The following is a 22,526-nucleotide window of genomic DNA, read 5'->3' as shown; positions in this document are numbered from 1 at the left end:
ATTACACACCAGTTTGTATAATCTATCAATTGCTTACTCACCTGCACTGCACAGTAATTCTGCAGGTATTCCGTCTATTCCAGGAGCCTTTCTGCCATTCAAATCTTTTAATGCTCTCTTAAATTCAGATCTCAGTATTATTTCTCCCCTTTCATCCTCTTCGACTTTCTCTATAACACCAGTTTTTAATTAATTTCCTCCGTATAACGCTTCAATATATTCCACCCACCTATCAACTTTTCCTTTCGTACTAAAAATCTGTGTACCATCTTTGTTTAACACATTATTACATTTTAATTTGTGTATCCCAAAATTTTCCTTAACTTTCCTGTATGCTCCATCTATTTTACCAATGTTCATTTCTTTTTACACTTCTGAACACTTTATTTTAATTCACTCTTCTTTCGCTAGTTTGCACTTCCTGTTTATAGTATTTCTTAATTGTCTATATTCATCATTGTATATATTCATCATTAGCATTCTTATATTTTCTACGTTTATCCATCAGTTGCAATATACCGTCTGAAATCTAAGGTTTTCTACCAGTTCTCTTTGTTCCGCCTAAGTTCGCTTCTGCTGATTTAAGAATTTCCTTTTTAACATTCTCCCATTTTTTTACATTATCTACTCCAATCTACATTTATTATTATTATTATTTAAACTCCAATCTACATTTTATTATCACTAAATTATGGTCGCTATCAATGTCTGTTCCAGGGTAATCTTTGCAGTCGACGAGTTGATTTTTAAATCTTTGCTTAACTATGATATAATCTATCTGATACCTCGCAGTATTACCTGGCTTTTTCCGTGTGTATATTCTTCTATTATGATTTTTTAACTGGGTGTTGGCAATTACTAAATTATACTTCGTGCAAAACTCTATAAGTCAGTCCCCTTTTGCATTTCTGATGCCCAGTCCGTATTCACCCGTTATATTTCTTCCTTGTCTTTTCCAATTCTTGTATTCTAATCTCGTACTATTATTTAATTTTCTTCCCCTTTTATGGGTTTAATTGTTTCGTCAATTTCTTCGTTTACACACTCTACCTCATCATCGTCATGGGCGCGTAGGAATACAGACGTTAAAAATCGTTGTCGGTTTAGGTTTTGATTTTAATGTTATTACAATGATTCTTTCGCTATAAATTTTGAAATACTCTTCCTATCTTTTTGTTCATTACGAAACCTACTCCTGCCTGCCATTATTTGAAGCTGAGTTAATTATTCTAAAATCATCTGACCAAAAGTCGTTTTCCTCTTCCCACCAAACCTCGCTAATTCCTACTACATCTACATTTATCCTATCCATTTCCCTCTTTAAATTTTAAAGGTAGGACCTTTAAAATTTAAGAAGGTCCTACCAATCTCTTTTAGACTTCTAACAATGCACGCTCCGACTCGTAAATGCTATTTTTTAATTTTCTGGTGACTTCTTCCTTATAGTCTCTACCCGGAGATCCGAACGGGGGACCAGTTTACCTCCGGAATATTTTACCAAGGAAGGCGCCTCCATCTTTGCATATGTATCTTTATTTATTTTTACAGAGTGATTAACGAAGAATGTAACAAATTTTCAGGATATTTTCTGAGGTGAAAATAAAGAAGAAAGTTAATTAAAACATAGGTTTGGAAACTCTTCGTTAGCGAGCGTCGGCTGGTGAAAAATTTCGCTCTGATTTCTGCACCTTCAGTGAAATTAAGTCAAACTGTAATTATTGTTGTGACTCAAATTCAGGGGTAAATTTAGTAGTTTTATATGAAATCTGACCGGAAAAATTGAAAAAAAATAGTAAGTCTCAGAACTAAGTTTTTCATACTTTTCGAAAAATATGGGATGAAAGAAAAGATTGGGGTCGAAAAAGACACTACTTTATGTTTGGAGTAAAATAACGTTGTTAAATGAGTATTAAACATGTTGACATTTAAAACAAAACTTAGACAATTTGATTCTAAGTAAAATGGTATGAAGAAATTCCACAGAGTAAAAGACTAAATTGTACAAACGTAAGTATTTTGAAGTTTATTGAAAACAAAAAGTATCAAAATGTGGAAGATTTTAAATAGCTATTAATAAAAAAAAACAATGATATTTAAAATTTTTAAGTCAGATTTTATATATAACCACTAAATTTACTTAATTTTGTTCCACGAATTACAGCATGAGTTAACGTTACCGAAGGCTCAAAAATCAGGGCAAATTTTCGCTATCCGACAGCCGTTAAACAAAGGGTTTCCGAACCTATGTGTTTATTAACTTTTTTTTATTTGTATTATTTTTCTATTTAGTAGAGCTTTCTTTATTTCCTCCTTAGCAGAACATGTCCTGAAAGTTTCTTACATTCTTCCTGAATCACTATTTATATTAATTTTTAGAAATTAACTAAGTAAAAAACAGAATTTTTCCGGCTTCATAATAACCAAAGAAGTATTACGTGATAGAAATTTCAAAGTTGTCGTTTGAGTTTTGTAGAGACTTGATACAAGTATTCACATGTGTACCAGTTGAATTTTGTTGTCACTTGCATTCTCTAACAGTCACTTGAATGTGGTTTTGTTTTCCTCTCACTTTGAAATATTTATTGCATCATAATGTGCGTTCACTTTCCTTGCATCTGTTATAAAACATTTCAAAAACCTTTTTCATTTATAATCATTTACCGATAAATGACACACTAATATTGATTCATATTATGCTTGCAACAGGAAAACCATAAAGCACATGAAACAGGCACTATTTAAATAAAAGTGTATATAAATATTAGTATGTTCCCAAAAAAATTTTAATTATTTACTTTTATATTTAATCTTTTTTCACTCTTTACTGTGCAGGAGATAACTATTCAAGAGATTATAATCATAAAAAATGAAATATTTCTGATTGATATTTTTTTTAGAAAAAATGAAACATTTTAAATTAAATCATTAATTTGTCTTCTCTTAATAAAAATTTATCACCTTCATCGCTATTTATTTCAAAATAAAATCTAAAAATTCAGCGTTGTAAGAGAACTTAAATGTTGGTTCTCCTAACTTTTATTTCTTATTATAACGAATTCTGATTTTTATTTGTTATTTACAAATAAGTAAATAGATTAAATTACAAGTAATAAATTAAATCATGAAAACTTTTTGGGAATGGAATAAAGGGTAAAATGGTGCTCGTATATTTACTAATTTCATTAGTTTTCGTTTTAATTATTTTACATCCGTAAACAAAGAAATTATTTTTCATCTGGAAAGAAAATTAAAAAAACAATTTCAGTATGTCCAGCGAATTTGGTTAAAATTCATAAATGCTATTTCTGCAGTTTTTGACGCTTTTTGTTGAAAAATTAAAATAATAAATAAATAAAATTTATCTATGAAAGTGAGTAGATATTACAATTTATGGATTTCAAATTTATTTTTAAAGCTAATAATTTTTTTTTATTATAGAGCATATATGCACACTATTACATATATATCATGAACAATTCATTTTATTCTACGTAACACAATATTGCATTTTTTAATGCAATGAATTTCCGAGCAAACCTGGACACATTTGAAAGTTTATTGCAAAAAATCAAGATTTATTAGAAAAAAACTGCTTATTAGAAAAAAATTGTTGATTTCAGAAAAAGAATGAAAAAAAAATTAAGAAAATAAACTATTCTTACTGGGGAATTACAGAGAAAAATTACTTTAACCAGGAAAAAAATTGCACGATTCCCTTCGTATTGAAGCAAGGTAAAATATATTTTACAAACTCTTATTTCATCTTGAAAATTATCCTTTATTTGTGAGAATGCTAAAGATAAAACTAATCGGGTATATAAATCGATGTGTAACAACAGTTGGAATATAGGGCAAACTAAAGAAAGACCGAAGGTAAACGAGAATTTGATTAGTTATAATTGCAGAATGTCAAAGGAGTTAGCCATGTTGCAATACTGTCTGGAAACTAAAATTATAAAATTAATTTATTAGAAAACAAATTTACAAAAATATATTCATTATAAATAGGAATTACTTAGGAAATTTACTTTAATATTAATGATGAAGAAAGTTTATTTAAATAACGATCCGGACCGATATATTACAAACAACTAAAATTTTAAATGTAACAAAAATCTTCCTGTTAAATTTTTGTTTAACGTAAGAACATTGAGTGCAGTTATTGCTACTCTAAATTTTTGAATATGTGGGCGATGGTGATGAAGTTCGGAGACTCTGGAGCCCCTGAGATAAAAGACTGAGTCCCGGCGGGGCCATCTCTTCTGGGATGTCCTCGTTAGAGGCGAAGCACAAAGGATCGAGTCCTGATTGCTGGGTGATGGAGGCTGGGAACGGCATAGCCGGGCCAGGCGTTTCCCTTATCTGGCGGCTAGAGGCAAAGGCACCTCCCGGAATCGTGTTCATGCTTAACTGGGGGGTCTGGTTGCCGGAGGCAGGTTAAAAAAAATTGAATATGAATAGGGATAGCACTTCAAACACTTAAAATTGTTGCTTTTCCTGAGAAAAATTATTATAGGGGCGTGTATCAAGTCTTGGTAGGCAATCTGGATTGGAAATTTGGGTTTGAATGTGTTTTAAGATAATTTTCCGCTTTTAATTGCGATTATCTAAAACTATACAAATAAGTATTGATTAATTTTTTACTAATTATTATATTAATGTAATTTTTTCCATTTCTACTAATGCTTATTTTGCAACTACCGATATACTTCTTTAGTTTTAATTAAACCTATTTTTAATTGGTCTTTGAGTAACTCTTTGTTTTATACGTGTATTAAAATTTAATCGATTTCGAAGTCGAAGTTCTGAAGTTGAAATCTTAATAAAGTTGCTTTTATTCGGATTTGAATACTAGATCGTGGATACAGGTATTTTTGGTGGTTGGTTTTCAATTAACCACACATCTTAGGAATGGTCGGCCTAATTTTTTTTAAGACTACATATTTACCGGTACAGTTACATTACACTAATAAGTCACTGTTGATGCGACTAAACATAAATGTATTAAAAAAAAATTAATCGGATTATTATTTTTTTTTTTACTTAGTAGCTTAGGTAATTTTCGTATTTGATGTTTCTCTAAATCAGAGAAAGTTGAGTTAGGTTATCAAGATAGTCTACGCATGACATTTTTTTGTTTATGGTAGATGTAGGCTACAGATTATAAATCGCATTGAATGTTTTAATTAAATTCACGAAAATTAAACTTTCGTATTTCAAGTTAATTTGTTTGTTTAACGTTTTAGAAATTATTTAACTGCAAATACAGTACGTGAGCTGAAAATTTGCCACTTCGCTAACTGCTGCGTCGAGTGTACTAGTCATTGTATTACACTAGTCTGTTGTATTTACATTTTACATACACAAATGCGTCATGTTATTAGTAATCGGATGATGTCATCTAGTTAGATAGTATAGCAATCCCACTCGCCCATCCCGTCTGTCAGCCAACAGTTTGGTTGCCAAAGACAGGGGCAAATCTTCAGCTCACTTAGTGCAATTCTAAAAAAAAAAAAAAAACAAACAAAAAACAAAAAAATAAAACGTTATTGATATAAATTACGAGATGGATCGAGATTTATTCTGTTCATTTTGGTTAAATAAACAGTCAAATGTTAATTTTTCTGAAATATGCTCATGAAAAAAATCTGAAGAAAAATGAACATATCCCACTAGAATTTTTATACTAATTTGATTATAAGATTAAATTGAATAGTCCACTTTTATATATTGTTCCATAATACTAATGATTTTGTCCATGGTTTTGGCGAACCATAACTTTACACTGAATTTTTTTACTGTGGATAAAGCTTTTCGATTAATAAGTCCAAAAATGTATTTTTATGTCCGAGTATTACCAGTTACAATTATTTAACACTCTGCATGATATAAGGACACGTTACCATTTAATTAAACTTTTATAATGGGGTGAATATTTCTTTTTTGACACTTAATCCAGTCAAATTTAAAAATAAATTAAAGGGTTTACCATTCCATTATAGAATTCTTTGTTTAATATCGGGTGTAAACTTACAAATTATTAAAGTGTATATTTAACCAACCATTAAGTTCGCAACGCTATCTGTATTTATAATTGCTTTACAGGTACAATATATATGGTTTTTATTATTACGTTTTAATGGTTTGATAAACACGTCAAAGTTTTTAATATAATAATAAACTATTGTATTTGTGTTTGTACAAATCAATTCATAGGAAAATGATATGTGTTTTATTGACTGATTGTTTATATTTTTTTATTTTTATTCTCTATTGTAATGTCAATCTTTTGTATCATAGTGACAATTTCTGTGCTTATAATGGCTTAGCCTAGTTTTGTACGGCAAAAGAAAAATAAATAAATGATTTAAATCTGGAATTTACATTCACACAATTTTTTTCTTTTACCCTTTTATTATTATATGAGTAGTATTTTGCCGAGCTGTGTTCGTATTTACTTAATCGTTATATTAATTTTTTTATGTATAGGACATCTCTTCTATTTATATAAATCCTTATTATCAAATAATTATTGTGGTATTGTTAAAAATTATCTTTACCTATTCTAATTTTCTTTTTTAGATGTTTTAATTTCAACGATTCACCCACACACACATATATATATATATATATATATATATATAAAAGTGTGTGTGTGTGTGTGTGTGTGTGTGTGTGTGTGTGTGTGTGTGTGTGTACGCGTTCGTGCGTGAATGCGTATAAACGCGGGTGGGCATAAGTGTATGATAGCTTCAGGGGAGAGAGAACTTAAAGAAAATAAATAATTGTTTATATAGGTAATTTTACAAAAAAAAATAAATAAATAAATAATAATAATTTAGGGCTACATGAAACTCAACATTAAATAATTAATTAAATGTTGTATGGAAAATTCAGTATAATTTTCACATAAGTAAATAACATCATTTTTAATAGTTTACGTTGTAGATTTTTGTGGCATGCTAATTTTTTTATATGCCTGTAAAGGAAAGTTTATAAGTAAAAATAGAATGTTTACCGGCTATATTTAAAAATTGTAAAAAATCGAATTGATACCCAAAAATAGAATTAATAAATTATCCGGTTGACGTAGTAACTTGGTGGTTAATGTCTTTTTTCAATCTAATATGAAACAGCCTATTGCAAATAATGTTATTTCAGGTAAGTTTGATTTTCTTATTATCGATTTCTTCTTTTTTTCGTCGAGATATCGATTAAAAGCTACTAATATTACATTACAAGGTCCTATTTCTACTAGCAAGACAGAGTATAAAACAGTCGGACCGCATACCCTGTAGTTTTTTTATTATTTTATTTTTCTGTTATGCATTTATTCAATTTCATATCTACTATAATTAATGTTTTCAAATTTGTTTCAAAATGAAAGATTTACTAATAATTCATAAAATTAAAAATAAAACAAAATTTAACGTGTAATTCGTAGATTAAACGTAATTACACGTTAGCATTCGGTAAGAGAATTAGTAAAAAGATAAAGTACACCGAAATTTCAGGTTGAAAATATATTACTTGAACTATATAAATAGAATTAAACAAAACTTTAATGAATGGATGGAAAACCAAATTTAATCAGCCAAGTTATCACTAAATCGACAAAGCTTAGCCTAATGAAAAATGGATAAACAATAATTGGCGTAGGTATTTGGTTGTTCATTTGATAAATATATATGCCAACTGAGAATGATAAAATGGTGATAGTCTACATTACAACCAGTGTACTTAATCCATACATTTTTTTTGCTTGATGTATTAATTCACCACCGAAGCTCGCTTGTACGTGGGAATGAAAATTTATAGCGTATGAAAAATTTCATGCCTGATCGAGATTCGAATATGGGACCTCCGAATGAAAGACCGAGACACTACAATTGCGCCACGGGGATTATCAATTTTTTTATAATTAATTAAGCATCTATAACAACAATAAATTTGAGATTTCAGTCCATCTTGAAAATGTTTGAAAGAATTTTTCAATGAAAATTATGATTTCGGAAATTTTTTTGAAGGATCATTCTAATATAATTTGAATTCCTATATAATTTGAAAAATCTGAGAAAAAATAACCGCCATTGCTTTAAGATGAGATATTCTTTTGTACGTCAAATAGATTGTGAAATAATTTCTTTGATTTTTTAACTTCTGATTTTTGGTTACATATTTTACACTAAAACTACGGCAACTGTTATTTTTCCTATGCATACTGCCGTGTAGTATGAATAATGTATATAATTATTTTAATGTATAATTATGTAAGTGAAATAATTATGTTCTTAGCATAAGGAATATGTTGTTTAATTTCAAATGTTTAAAACATCCTTGGTGTTTGAAAATATTATTATTTTTTTTTGTTTCTCTGTAGAATGTTTTAGTCGAGATATTGTAACTAAATTAGTACCTCAAAATTTAGAAATTTCATTTTTAACTTTAGAGTTAATTTTTCTTTCAAATTTGCATCATTTTATATTCAATGGTCTATCTGCAATTGAAAAAAAAACAAAACAATTTTTAAGTCGGTTAACTACAGTTACATTTATTTCGATAAATATCAATGAATTTTTTTATCTTAGTAAATTCTTTATTAAGAATTCTTTATGCTAAATAAATATCTTTTTAAACGTTTCTTTAATTTTTTTGCAATTATTTAAATATGGGTTTACAGATATTATTGCAAATTTATCAATTAAAGGTCAATCGTAAAATTGGAAATATGATCTATTTTAATTATAATAGTACATATCTAGAAAAAACTTTGTACTTGATGAAAAACGGGTTAATTCTTTTTATGTAACTTCCGTGGAAGTTACGGAGCTTTCATGAAATAGATTTAAAGTCATAACAATAAAACAGCTAAAATAAGTTTTATTACGACCTTAAACTTTTTTCTCGTCAAGTGGTTTATAAGATATAAACTTTTAAGAAATACACTTTCTTACACAAAATATCTATAGTCTTTCTTGTAAGCATTTTTAGCAATGAGAAAAAAGTTCTTTTGAGTTGAAAATAAGATGTAGTTTATTTACTTTCTCATTTGCAAAGAATTTTTTACATAGTTAACTTTTTTTTCAAAAGATATTTTTACCACGTCACTTATTAAGTTTGAAATGCGAATTAATTAAGTTTTTTCCATTAATTATTATAACAGAATGTATTTATTTTACTGTGCATTTTTCTTTATGAATAAAATGCTTTTTACTTCCTTGTACAAAGTAAATTAAATTACCATTACTAGAGCACAGTTCCTTGTACGAAGTAAAGGAAGTACTGTAATCGCGAAAAATTTCGGTTTTCAGATTTCAACGGATATATCCATTTAGATCCCTGAATCCATTTTGTCTAATTTCGGCGTGACGTCTATACGTACGTACGTATATTTCTCACATAACTCAAAAAAGATTAGCCATAGAATGTTGAAATTTTGGATTAGGACTGTTGTAACATCTAGTTGTGCACGTACTCTTTTGATTGCAATCGACTTGATTAAAAATGTCCAAAAAAACCCAAAATCAAAAATAAATTAGATTTTTGGCTTTTTCTTAACTGCAGTAATAGGCCCTCATTGAAAGCTTTTCAACCATATACCATAAGTGGTGCTTATTTTCATTGATTCCAAAGTTGTAGACAAATAAAATTTTAATTAATGAAATATTTGGATGTTACAATGGGAAGGCATATCGGTTCGAATCCGACTTCATATACATATATATTTTTTAACTTTTTTTTTTTTTTTAATTTAAAAACCTTCATTTATTAATAATTATACTTCTTATTGTAAAAAAAAAGTTACAATAAATAATAATTCAATAACAACAATAAAAAAAATATTAAAAGATCAGACTTATTAATGAAATAAAAACTATGTATTTTTCATTTTAATTCTAAAAATTTTACAGAGATTAATAGTTATTAATGAATCAATTTATTTAATTTAAAAAAAAAATTAAAAAAATGTATATGAAGACTGATTCAAACCGATGTTTACACGGTTAAGGATCCGTTCTCATTACACCACAAAACTACATGAGCGACGTGAAACAAAAATAATATATAAACATATATAAAATGCTGATACGGACATCATAAAAAAATTTGATGCAATGTGATGTTCACCGCAATGCAATTGTGTAACTGTCCACTTTATTAAAGCACTGGAGGATCGTATCTCACTTTCAAATGAAATAAGTTTAAATGAAGTGCAGCGAGAAATGTGTATATTTAATTTAATAGACGTACAAGGAAGACATGCGGTATTCACATCAGGTTTTTTAATTTTAATTATTTATACATTTATAAAGTGTAATTTTTATCTCATTTATTCGTAATCTTAGTTTGTAGGAAGATATAGATAGATATTTTTTCGTGTTCATTATTTTTTTCACATGCACATCGTAGGAATATTCACATTTAGAAGTCCGGATAACTGCTTGATTAAAAGATTATTTATTTTCATATATTTACACGATTGATTAAACAATTCAAAGATATATAATTTTCAGAAAACTTACTTTCCTAATTTTAATAGTTTTAGAGCCTAATGTTATATTACATGTACAGATATCAGTTTTAGTACATATCTACAAGCTATGTGTGTATTTAGTTCCATACTCTTTTTTCACTAATTACTTTAATATGGAATTATCATTCATCGTACAGCTTATTAAAAGATTAAACTTTTTTTTAAGCTTATATCTAAATATGACATCACTGACTTCGGCATTTGTGCATTTGTATATATATACACATACACGCTAGAAATTTATACTTTTTCTTTTTCGCTATTTTGTGTATGATTATTATTAGGTATGAAACTATTAAAATTATTAAATTTCCAGAAAGTTTTCAAAAAATTGGAAACTTACAACTAAGTAGATATAAATAAATAAGAGCAGTATTGGTGGAACGTAATAAAGGCGCTTGGAGAGTGTTCAGCGTCGGATGGCCTTAATAGTATCATCAGCGTACGCCTCGGTGTCTACAGAGGCGGTGCTAGTGATTACAGACATGGCGCCAATGCAACATTTAATAAAGGTTAGTACGATGAATTATCAGGGGAAGCCTAAGGAAGAGATAAGAGTGGCTATCGCCAGAGACTGGGAGGCCAGGTGTGACTACGGGGAGGTGGACGCATCGCTTGATTCTATGTATAGAGCCGTGGCTGGGAGGGATTTTGGTGAGCTTGGGTTCTGGCTCACCCAATTCCTTACCGGACACAGAGCCTTCCGCTCCTACCTGTATAGAAGATAAGAGGGGAGGATCGTCTGTGTCCATACAGCCAAGAATTTGACACTCCTGACAATGTAATTTTTCAGTGCTCAAGGTGGGAGGAGGAACGTCACCGCTGCGTTGCAGGGAGTAGATTAAGGTAAATGACATAATAAACATCATTTTGGAAAGCCAGCACCACTTTGAAACAGTTACAGGATTCGTGGCAGGGGTCCTGCAAACCAAAGTCCAAAGAGAGGAATTGATGGATGCTTCCAGGTGGATCTTCTAGAAAGGACCAAAATACAATACAAAGTCCTCAGACTGAGGAGGAAGAACATGACTGGAGGGTCGGAGTGTGAAAGACAGCTCTCTGCGGAGCCGTCGTTCTTCCGTTCTTGCATGGGCGGGCGACGGTAATGAAACACAAAGAATCTGAATCCCTCTGGCCCAAAGGCACCTCCCGGGGACGGGCAATGGTTAATTGTGAATCCGACCCCGGAAGGGGAGGATCGGTGAAATATGAGGTTTGGTCGGTAGGGCGCAGTAACACGCACTCTCTTAATAACAACTAGCAGAACCTGTCAACGAGTCCGAGACTCCACCCGTAAATGGGGTTCCTCAGACTCATCGGGAAAAAAATAATAAATAAATAAACAAATTGAATAACAAATAAAAAATACAAATAATAACAAATTTATTAAAAAAAACTTGAATGTGATGTTAAATATCTGCATATATCCTACTAGAAAATATTTTCAGCTTATTTTATTTTTTAACTAATTATTTTAATTTTTATTAAATTTTGTTATTATTTTAGATAAGATAATTATTTAAAAAAATATTTTTATTGAAAACGAACCCTTTGACGGAAGATGAGTTTATAAACATTTCTGGCAAACATAGAACTCGCAGAAAGTACACTGGAATCGGCTGAAGACATGACTGCTGCTGACACTGCTCCAAGTCCGAAAAATGAGACGAAGTCCGGTGTCAAGTACTGAAGTACCATAGGGAGTATCATACTGGTCTCGTCAGCTGTTAATGGATACGGTCCTTTGTAATCAGTCTCATTCCATGCTAAAACAATAAAGTGACAAATCGCTTAAAAATTACTGTTAATGTTAGTAACGATGTTTTTCATATTAAGGAGGAAATAATCACGAAAACATATCTTTATAAGGACAAACATTCTATTTTCAATCTATCCCAGGTTATCATTAGCTGAATGAGTAAGACATGAAGGAAAAACATCACGTGAAATTAGTTCTATTTGTTTCAATAGATTGCACATTCGTATTTCTTAGGAGCTTGGGACTTCTAATAAATATGACTTTCCTTGCTCTTTTCACTTCTCCTCAATGTAAAGTACTTTACAAAATTCAAATGTTAAAATTTTTTCTAGGTATAATTTTTGATGGCCATAAAGACCATGTCACATCTGGCAAAATAGAATATGAGAAATTCCAGAACGAAGATTCTTTTGTGTGATTTATATAATAACATTATCTTAAGTGGAAGCTACAACGTACCAATGTTATGCGCTGAGAAATAGAATATTCGTTTTAAATTTAGTATTTTCAGTCAGTGAGAAATAAACAGACGTTAATAACTAATACCATTGATTTTTAATATAATCTGAACATTAAAAATTACTTTTAAAGCTACTTATAACAAATCTTTCATTCCAATTGTCTGGAACAAAAGTTTGTAACAATTGTCTGGAATAAAGGTTAAAATAAAGGAAGATATTAAAAATATTATTTTATTTATTAAAAAATTTAGATTTAAAAAATGGTAAATACAGTCCTAGAAAGTATTTATTGCGTTATTTTTTCAACAATAAGTAAATCTTACAGTTGTAAAATTTTTTACCGGTAATATAATTACAAAGTTGTAATAACATAAGAAAAAAAAATAAAGTAAAAATTATAGAGCTGGTATAAAATAAATATTCAGAAATATTTATAAATTGTATATTAAATTTAATAATTATAGATACTGACTTCAGATATAATAATAAAGTTATTACGTACTTGTATCAAATAAAAATGTTTGAAACGGTTAGGTTATCGAAAAATTATGTACTTTCTTTTTACGTACTTCATGCATTATGTAAATTATTTGTACTTTAAATGCATGCAATGTATTATTTAATAATTTAAATAATAACCACGAAGTCAGATGTGAATGGAATTACGTTAAACTGAAATTATAGATTATTAATTAAAATTATAAAAATTTTAAAAGAGGTGATTTCAGTGCGTTTGGTAAAATTAAGGCCTTTTTTTATACAAAGATAATCATGTAGATTCTACTAGCATGTAATAATCTAGAAGAAGAGCAGAAGGACAGAAAATGCATAAGTATATTTTCCTTTCCTTACTGCACCTCCTATTTTCCTATCTGCCTGATGATACTCTCTGTTCCTTACAAATCCCTGTATTCTATTATCCAGTTTTATCTTGGCAAACAAATATGAACCCATGAGTTAGATACTTTAACCAGACAGAATTTATTTATTTATTTAGTGTATGGCACCAAAACATAACACCAATTACAGTCAAAATTACAAACAAAGATTTAACAAACTAATATATGCTACTGATTATGGAGCGCCATCAGGAAATCGTCAGGATTCCCTTCATGAGCTGTCCTAGGGCAAACTTCTGTGATGTGTCTGACAGTTTGATTTTCACCAGACAGATTAAAATTGATCGATTCAAAGCCATTCTTTGTTTAATTAGAAAAACAGTTGTGCATTTACTTATCAATAAGGAATCGTGCTTGTAATTACTGCTATTTGTTACAAGATCATTATGCAAGATTTACTTAAATCCAAGCCAAATGTGCATTCTTCTTAACTCTCAACACGACTCTGGTTCTTTTTCATAGTAATTAGCTTTATTTTTAAAAATACTGTTTTTTTAAAATATAAAACAAATACAATTTGTTTTATATATTCCAAACGTGGCCTGCCTACACAATTTTTTCCTTCTACCTGTCCTTCCAATATTAAAGCGACTATTCCAGGATGCCTTAGTATGTGGCCTAAAAGTCTGTCTCTTCTTTTAACTATATTTTTCTAACTAATTATATTATTTTTTGCCGCAATACCTCTTCATTTGTCACTTTATCCACCCATCTGATTTTTAACATTCTCCTATAGCACCACATTTCAAAAGCTTCTAATCTTTTCTTCTCAGATACTCCGATTGCCCAAGTTTCACTTCCATATAAAGCGACACTCCAAACATAAACTTTCAAAAATCTTTTCCTGACATTTAAATTAATTTGACATTAATACTGTTTTAATGAAACTGTATTTTAATTTTTGAAGGAAGCTGATATTATTCTGAAAATTTTCATGTGGTCTTCTTGAAATTCTTTAAAACAAATAAAGCGACTAAGGAATTTACCAACGAAAACAACTATTAACCACTAAACATTCTGGCTAACTGGATTTGAATGGAATATTTGGATTTGAATATTTTGTTTTCGTCTAGATTTGTATTCGATATAAAATTGTCCAACTAGGGTACCATTTGATAAAGATTATATGTAAGTCATCGTTGGTTTGTGGTGGTTCCGTTAGATTTAAAGGAACTTCTCTCAAATGGTGTTTTACAACATTCGAGATTGCGTGTGTTAAATTAAAAATTTTAAAATGTGTGTAATATACGTCTTATTTACTGAAATTTTTAGCAAAATGAGTGAAAAACTGAGAATAGGATTAAAAATTCTGGTAGTTTGTGTGTGTGGGCACACATAATGATCAAAATGTATTTATTGCCTGAAGTGTAGGTCAGTGTAATGACAGCAGTTGTGGTGTCATGCGTAATTCAGAAGCATTCAGTTTGTTCGACGGGACGGTAGTCAGGTAGGTAAAGCCGTTTGTGTCGAGTAGAGCTTTCAGTGAAGGGAGTATCAAGCAGGGTCGTAACCTGGTGAGGCAGGGTGGTAAGGAGATCGATACTCCCGTCGTACTAATGACGTCAAACCGAATGTAAACCTTGCCATCTTCCACCCACAATCCCTTCACCTTCACCTCTGTGGATAAAAGAACTGTTTAATCATATTTGTTCCATTCAATGTACTAACCTAACAAGTAATATGTTAACCGACTGACCAAACAAACCTTATTTATGGCACCGGGATAAAAGTTTACGTAAAGTATATGTACCTACCAATCTACCTACCTTTGGAAGGTTATTTTAAAAAAATGTATATATAATTCTACGCCTACGTAACGACGTATTAAGATGTTTTCGTTCCAAAATGTTATTTCTGATGAGCGATGAATGAAAATAAGATATTTTTTTATAAGTCATGAGACTATATAATACGAAAATCAGGCTAAATACGATGTGATACCTCCTTTTCAAAAAGATCTTTATTACAAAGCAAATCCGATTATTCTCTAGACTGACTTATTATCTCAGCCAATATACTTCTGCCAGATAAAAACTAAAAGATCCAGGTTCAATTATCAGCCAGGGTATAGGGACTTTAATGAACAATATTTTCAGTTTCAGTTAAAGAAAACCGTATGACATAATAAAAAACAAGAAATGTGCTAATGTATGCCACACATTAGTCGTTAATTAATACATAACTTATTTGAAACAACTGATCACGTTTAATGATTTTGATTTTCAGATAAATTTGAAAACAGATTAGCACAATTTATTGATTTGTGCCTATCCACGCATCAACTTGAGCTGTTTTAATGAAGAATGAAGTGTGCAGAACGTATTAATTACAATCAACTGAAATCTTGGTTACCACAGTTCCATCCTCTTTTGAGAAAAACAGTCATAATCAATATCATTTAAAATAAAATAAGACAAAATTAAAGTCCATGTAATTTTTATAACTTTTGTTGTTGTTTTTTCAATTTTTAGTGAATGTTCTGAATCCCGTCTTGTGGATTTTTTTTTTTGTAATTACTCAGAAAGAATGTACGTTAGCAAGAGAAAGGAAAAACTGTATTAATGATAAAAGTTAAAGAAAATAAAATCCAAAAAAATTTTAAAGAAATGAATGTTCAAAATTTTTAACGTTTGTTTTTAAAACTGATAATTGTGTCAACATATATATTTATAAATCTTGATGTAGGTTGGTATATTAACAACTGTAAAAACAGAAATCAATTAGTAACGAAATACCAGGGATAAAATTGTCAGATTATATATGGTTTGCGGTAAATTTTAACAATTTCATCTGTATCCGAGTGGTTTTTCACCAATTTGAACAAATATGTTATTCTGTTAAAAAGCATATTTTAACTTATAAAACTGTTCAATAAAACTAATATTTATGAAGCTAAAAAATTAAATCTAATAAAACTAACTATTAATGATTAAAAAATAAATAAATAAATAACTAGGATTTTAGAATTTTCATATGTAAAATTCTAAAATTTGTCTATTTTGTAAAAGGATTGATTATATTGCGAAACGTATATTGTTTTATACTTATATTGTAGAAGTAAATGTAGAACAATTGTAATTAAAATATCTCTCTGTTCTTAAAGAACTACAAATTTTTATTGAAAAAAAAAACACAAAACGGCGGACCGTAAGACCATAAGACCTTTTATGCTTATTTTGATATTCTGAATTGGTCCTTTAAGTTTGGCCAATGCTTTGTGGGATATTCCTAAGTTGAATTTTTTCAACTTATATCGTTTCTTTTTATCTAAGGTGAATGAATCTTTAGTGCAATGTTTAGTATGTTAATATTAATGCATTCAAATATGCAATTAATATATTTAAATATTTATTGTCGACTTTATGTTTACTAAGTTTAATATATACGATTATTACTTTCTCTTCTCTGTATTTCGTTTCTGAAATATAATTCTTCTATAATTTACTACATTCCTACATTGCTTGTAAATATATTAAATAGGTTACTTTTATATCATGAAGAATATAATATGGCTAATATATATCACACTCTTGACAATAATTGTTATCTGATTTTTTCACAATTGCTTGTTCCAGGACAAAGAAAAAAATCATCTAACAACTAACTATGTCCGTGTATCTTAAATTAAGAAATTCTTTTCATAAATTCATTTATAATCGCATTTTTAACTATTTACATAATCCCTTACCTACTAAATAAACGTGTTATAACATAAAAAAATGGATGAAAAAATTCACCATCACTCAAGAAAACAGAGATCATAATCAAACATAAAATGATCGCTGTTATATATCGTCTTTATTCTTTCAAACATTTTTTCTAAATATTCATGGAAGTTATCCCAATTATCTATATGAAGTAGACTACAATAGTAGTCTACTTCATATTACTTTGTTATTTCTGTTATGCAGGATTGCTTCATATTATGGTTTTGTCACTAATAAATTAATTATTTTTTATAGAATGCTCTCATATATAATATTTTATTAATAAGTTCTATAATAAAATTATTTTGGAAATCCCAACCATATAAAAATTTATTTCTAATTTTAACTACAATTTTCATTAATTAATACTAGTTAGCAAAATTAAGTAAATTTTTTAATTAGTACACTAATTAAATTAATAAATTAACATAATATATTGATTTTTTATGATTAATAAAAATAATTCACTTGCATAATTACGTGCTCTTTTTTTATGAATTGAAGACTGTTATTAAATTAGCAACAAGTGTCAAGAGTATAATAAGGCGACTGAATGCAAGTGTATGTATATTATGTGTACACAATACTCTCTATAAAGTCTAGCTTAATTTACAAACTGGTAACTGTTTTAAATGAGATATTAACCTGTGGATCTGGCTATAGCTCCGATTAATACCGGTGGTATGGCCATTATTATGCAACCGAACGCTGCTACATAGCTTAATATTTGCGCTCGTGCTGCTGATTTACTGGATAGTACTCTTTGGAAGTAAACCTGTGAAAATAAAAATAAATAAATTCTAAGTAAAAAATGTTTTTTTCTATGCTATATTTTATCAGTAAAATCAGATTTTTGTAAAAATATATCTTTACGAAATTGATATCAAGTTTTCAAAACAACAACATTTTTTTTTATAATATAGAAATAATTACAACACTTTAATCAATATAAAGTAAAATAATATAGATTATTTTGTATATATTTTATAACATAAATAAAATTGCAGCGTGTCAGGAGACATCGGAAGATAGTCCACCTCAAATAAAATATTAATGACATGCATCACCTCTCATTACACAAACGAAGTAATTATTTAATAAAACAAATATAACAAATAATAAAGATAACAGGTAGCAAATAATGAAGTCCGATAAAGGAGATAATAATAATAAAATGACAAAACTTTAGTCATCCAAGTAGTTACAAATATTAAGGTCAGATAGATAGATAAAAGTAAACTATATTTAACATAGTAAATACTGTATAATTACGGGTCGCGCATTCCAATGATCATCCATGCTTTCAAAGATCAGCCAGGTCCAGTAAGTTAGCCTTTTCAATCGCCTTACTTTCTCACCATTCTGAATTAAATTCACGTCAGATTATTCACATACTTGACCAGCTTTGATATGTTGTCCATAGTGGTTCTCACATTTTATCAGTCACCAAATCAGATACTGAGGCATTCCTCGAGCACTTAAGTCTATCAATATCTCGCGATACTTCCGCAGCCGCAACGTCAAAGATTTTTGAGGAGGATGTTGCGGAGGATTTCTCCGCAACAGAGAAATCGGCCTATACTGGACTCAAAGATATCTTCATCAACACCTTCCAAATCGTGTGGCTTGAACACACTGCATAACTGCGCCGCAAACTTCTCGTCGTTTGGCTATCGCTGCAAACTCATCGATTAGGCTACCTCATAGGTGGAGATGGCACCAATGGCCTTTTGAGACTCCTCGTAGCCCTCCACAACGAATGTTCACCTTCACCCAGGAGGATAACTCTTCGACATAGACTCTTACTGCTTGGTTACTGACTGTTCTCAATAACCTCTTAAGTTTGCGGGCAGCCCAGTTAAGAGCAGTTCTACCCTCAGGATTCCTGTAGTACTGTATGCGTTACGTTAATTTTTGTTTCTGGATTTTTTTATTTTGATTAAAATTTAATTTGGATTTCACTTCCTCCAATTTATCCTTTTTTCGGCAACGAGTTCCATCACTTCCCTGGGATAATCCTTCCTTCTCTGCCATCACCCATCTTCACCTGTATTGAGGGCCATGCTGTCTCCCGCATGGTTGATGTTAGTTGTAACATTGCGTCGTCGACTTCATCTATACACTTCAAAAGGACACCAACTGGTAGTCTCTCCTCAATCCATCTCCGATAAGAATCCCAGTCACTCCTACCGTTGTGGCCGAGAGAAACATCCTGTTACGCATGACCGTAATGCTCAGAGTCAGCATCACTGAAGAATTATCGGAAGAAGAGTCAACGATATTTCTAATGTCAGAGTAGAGAGAACCAACTCTCGAGCTAAAAAAGAAATCCAAAAGGCCAGAAACTAGGTTACATCCTTAACCAGAAGATCGGTTCCAAGCCAGAGAAAGTGTTGAGCCGTAACTTTGTAACCCAGTCTTTTAGTACTCTACCACGCGTAGTTATTAGTCTCAATGAATGTAAATACTCGGAGAATATCTCATCTCTGATCACGTGGCGATCACAGATCGCACCTGTGATCAGTTGCAGTAAATCGTAGTAAGCCAAACCAATCTGTCAACTCAAATAAAAAGAAAAAATTCACAATGGAACGCAGTCGAACAGTATTCCTTTCTTTCTAGGCATCCACTGATCACACTAACAATTCTGTGTGCCTGCTCGATGGACGAATGGCCGCCTCTGAAACCAAACTGGTGATCAGGGATAACGTTATCATTCTCTAAGACTGGCCATAATCTTTGAAGGAACAGCTCTTCAAAACACACGCATGTTGCTTGGATATGGTTGGTCCCAAATGCCGGGAGTAGAATGTTCTTGATCCCATTTCTAATTAGCAGCGCAGTTCCTCCCTGCGCCCTGGCGTTTGAGTGGTTGGTCAAGTTTATTGAAAAGCCGCGAATACTGAAATAGTGGCCGTCGGTGAAATGCGTCTCATAAATAAAAATAACATCGAGCTGCTCAATCAGGACAAATGCCTCTAGTTATTCTTATTTTTGTGTCTAAAATTCCATTTCTATCCCACGGTTGCAACCCCCTGACTCCTCGCCATCAGCATATTTTGGTGATCACCTTCGTTAGCAGACCAATGAGGTTCCCAGTTAGTTTCACTAAAAACTCGACGTTCATTTAAACTTATCAAGCTTATCCAATGTAATCGAATTCTGAATTTCGTCACTGACCACCCTAAATATTTCAGGTTGAACATCTTCTTGTTATTGTCCGCTGGCTCCAAATTAATAATGAAAGACGGTATTGGCTCTTTAGTTGTTTGGTGGCGAGCATTAACATTGCCTCGTACTCCACGGTCTTATTTCTCAATCCCTTCTTTGATAACACCGAGAGCAATCGAGTAGTGCATATTTCGTAACACCACCCTAAATGCTCTCAAATCTTTTCTAGTGAAGGTATATCCCATGAGATTCTGTCCTCTAACTGGCTGAATTATTTTTTTATAGGAATCAGTGTCCTTCGGGTTAATTCTGAGCTGTTTACCATTAATCACATGTACTTCAAAGTTGGCCCTTGGTGATGACTGTCTCCAATAGCTCATACAGTTTCATTATATTCGTGATACCTTATAAAACTGTGGGAGGTGACTTCACATTCTCTCTCTGATCAGATGGGTCAGCGGTCTTATCCACGGGCAGATAATCAAACTGGTTAGAAACCTGTTCAGGAGACTGAGAAACAACATGTGACACCTTAGGCGTACGCGTCGTCGGCACAGTTTGCCATGGTGTGCTGTGCGGTTGGGAGTTCATTTCGCATTTCCCTTGGCTGCCCGAGATGTCGATAACATCAACAAAAAGTCGTCTCTGATGTGTAGCCTTCCGTGGATACTAGTTCAAAGTACTAATCGGGATTCCTATCGTTTTGAGAGACGTTGTTTTAAAACACCTTAAGATCGTCGTCACGAATAGAACTAGCTGTTCTGTAACACCTCTAGAAAATAAGTTAACCGTCTGCCCTCCTTGTCAGTCAATAAAATCTCATTATAATTATAGAAAAATATAAATAAAAATTCTACTCGCATCACAACACTTGAAGATAGCTTCAAACCCTCAGCATTATTTGACCTTCCAGTCCAAATTATTCACTAAAAAAAACAGCAAAATATTGGCACTAGTCCTCTAAAATTACAACTTGTCCTCTCACGTTTAGTATTACACAGTATTAGCTGTTTATTATTTTTATAAAAATTAATATTTATTTTTTATTCGAAATTAATAAGTAAACGTTTTTTAGTATAAAACCGTAATAGTTTTCTAAGACTTTATTTTACTTCAATATTTATATTAAAATTATAAATAATTTAAATATAAGCTATTAATCGTTGTTTCTCCTGTTTCATTTCACCAGATGCATTACTCTAATTCCATAAATAGAGGTATATAACCGTACTGTAATTACATAATCCATATCATAATATAATAGGTACGGGGAATAAACAGATCTGGTTCTGACATAAGGAATCTATTATTATACCTGTGTTGAATAGACTAAATACCGTTACTGTATAACTGTAATTCGACCCATGATGAAAGAAGGATAGAGGTAGAGAGATGTGACATACTCCAGAAATAAATTTTATTCTATTTAAATTGAAACCAGAAACGTGTTCTATACATAAATATGTTACAACTTGCAAATGAATATGTTACCGCAATAACAATAACAAAGAAACAACGGTTGATTAATGTATATCGTGTGTAAAGAAACTCAAGAGCTGATTGTGTTGACTTAGCTTGAACTTATTTAAATAAAGTTTAATTTAATTTTCAAACTATTAAATAAACTTAATTTTTAGTAATCGTTTAAAGTCGTTACGACATTATATTTATTGTTAATCACTTATATGGGGAATTATAATTTAAATATTATCTCTTTTAATTATAAAAATTTTGTTTTGTCATTCAACCGAAGAATGGATTGAAGCTCACCAGAATTAACGTTTACAGAATTACAAATCCTTGGAAACAATGGAAACGTCAATTATAAGGTAATAGCAAATCTGTTTCAAAATAAAGGTAAAATATTATGGAATAATAATAGGTGGTATAGTAGAACAAACGTTTATAACGGAGAATTATTATACTGATATGTTGAAATATTGAAAAGTTTGATGTGTCTCCTGAATCAGAAAATTCCTTTACTATACGTTAGAA

At 30.5% G+C, this 22,526-nt stretch overlaps 1 protein-coding gene across 1 annotated transcript in view; it reads right to left on the bottom strand.

Moving 5' to 3' along the window:
* ChT (choline transporter) overlaps positions 1 to 22,526 on the bottom strand; it is a 46,978-nt gene that overhangs the window by 11,833 nt on the left and 12,619 nt on the right. The window contains exons 6-7 of the mRNA XM_075359128.1: positions 18,006 to 18,135; positions 12,083 to 12,300 (exon numbers count right to left, since the gene is read on the bottom strand). Coding sequence (XP_075215243.1) covers positions 12,083 to 12,300; positions 18,006 to 18,135 — 348 coding nt within the window. The remainder of the gene's footprint in view (positions 1 to 12,082; positions 12,301 to 18,005; positions 18,136 to 22,526) is intronic.

This window comes from Lycorma delicatula, chromosome 3 (assembly GCF_047948215.1).
Source record: "Lycorma delicatula isolate Av1 chromosome 3, ASM4794821v1, whole genome shotgun sequence".
Lineage (NCBI taxonomy): Eukaryota > Metazoa > Arthropoda > Insecta > Hemiptera > Fulgoridae > Lycorma > Lycorma delicatula.
The sequence above is the reverse complement of the archived record's forward strand: the minus strand, read 5'-3'. Positions and strand labels throughout refer to the sequence as shown.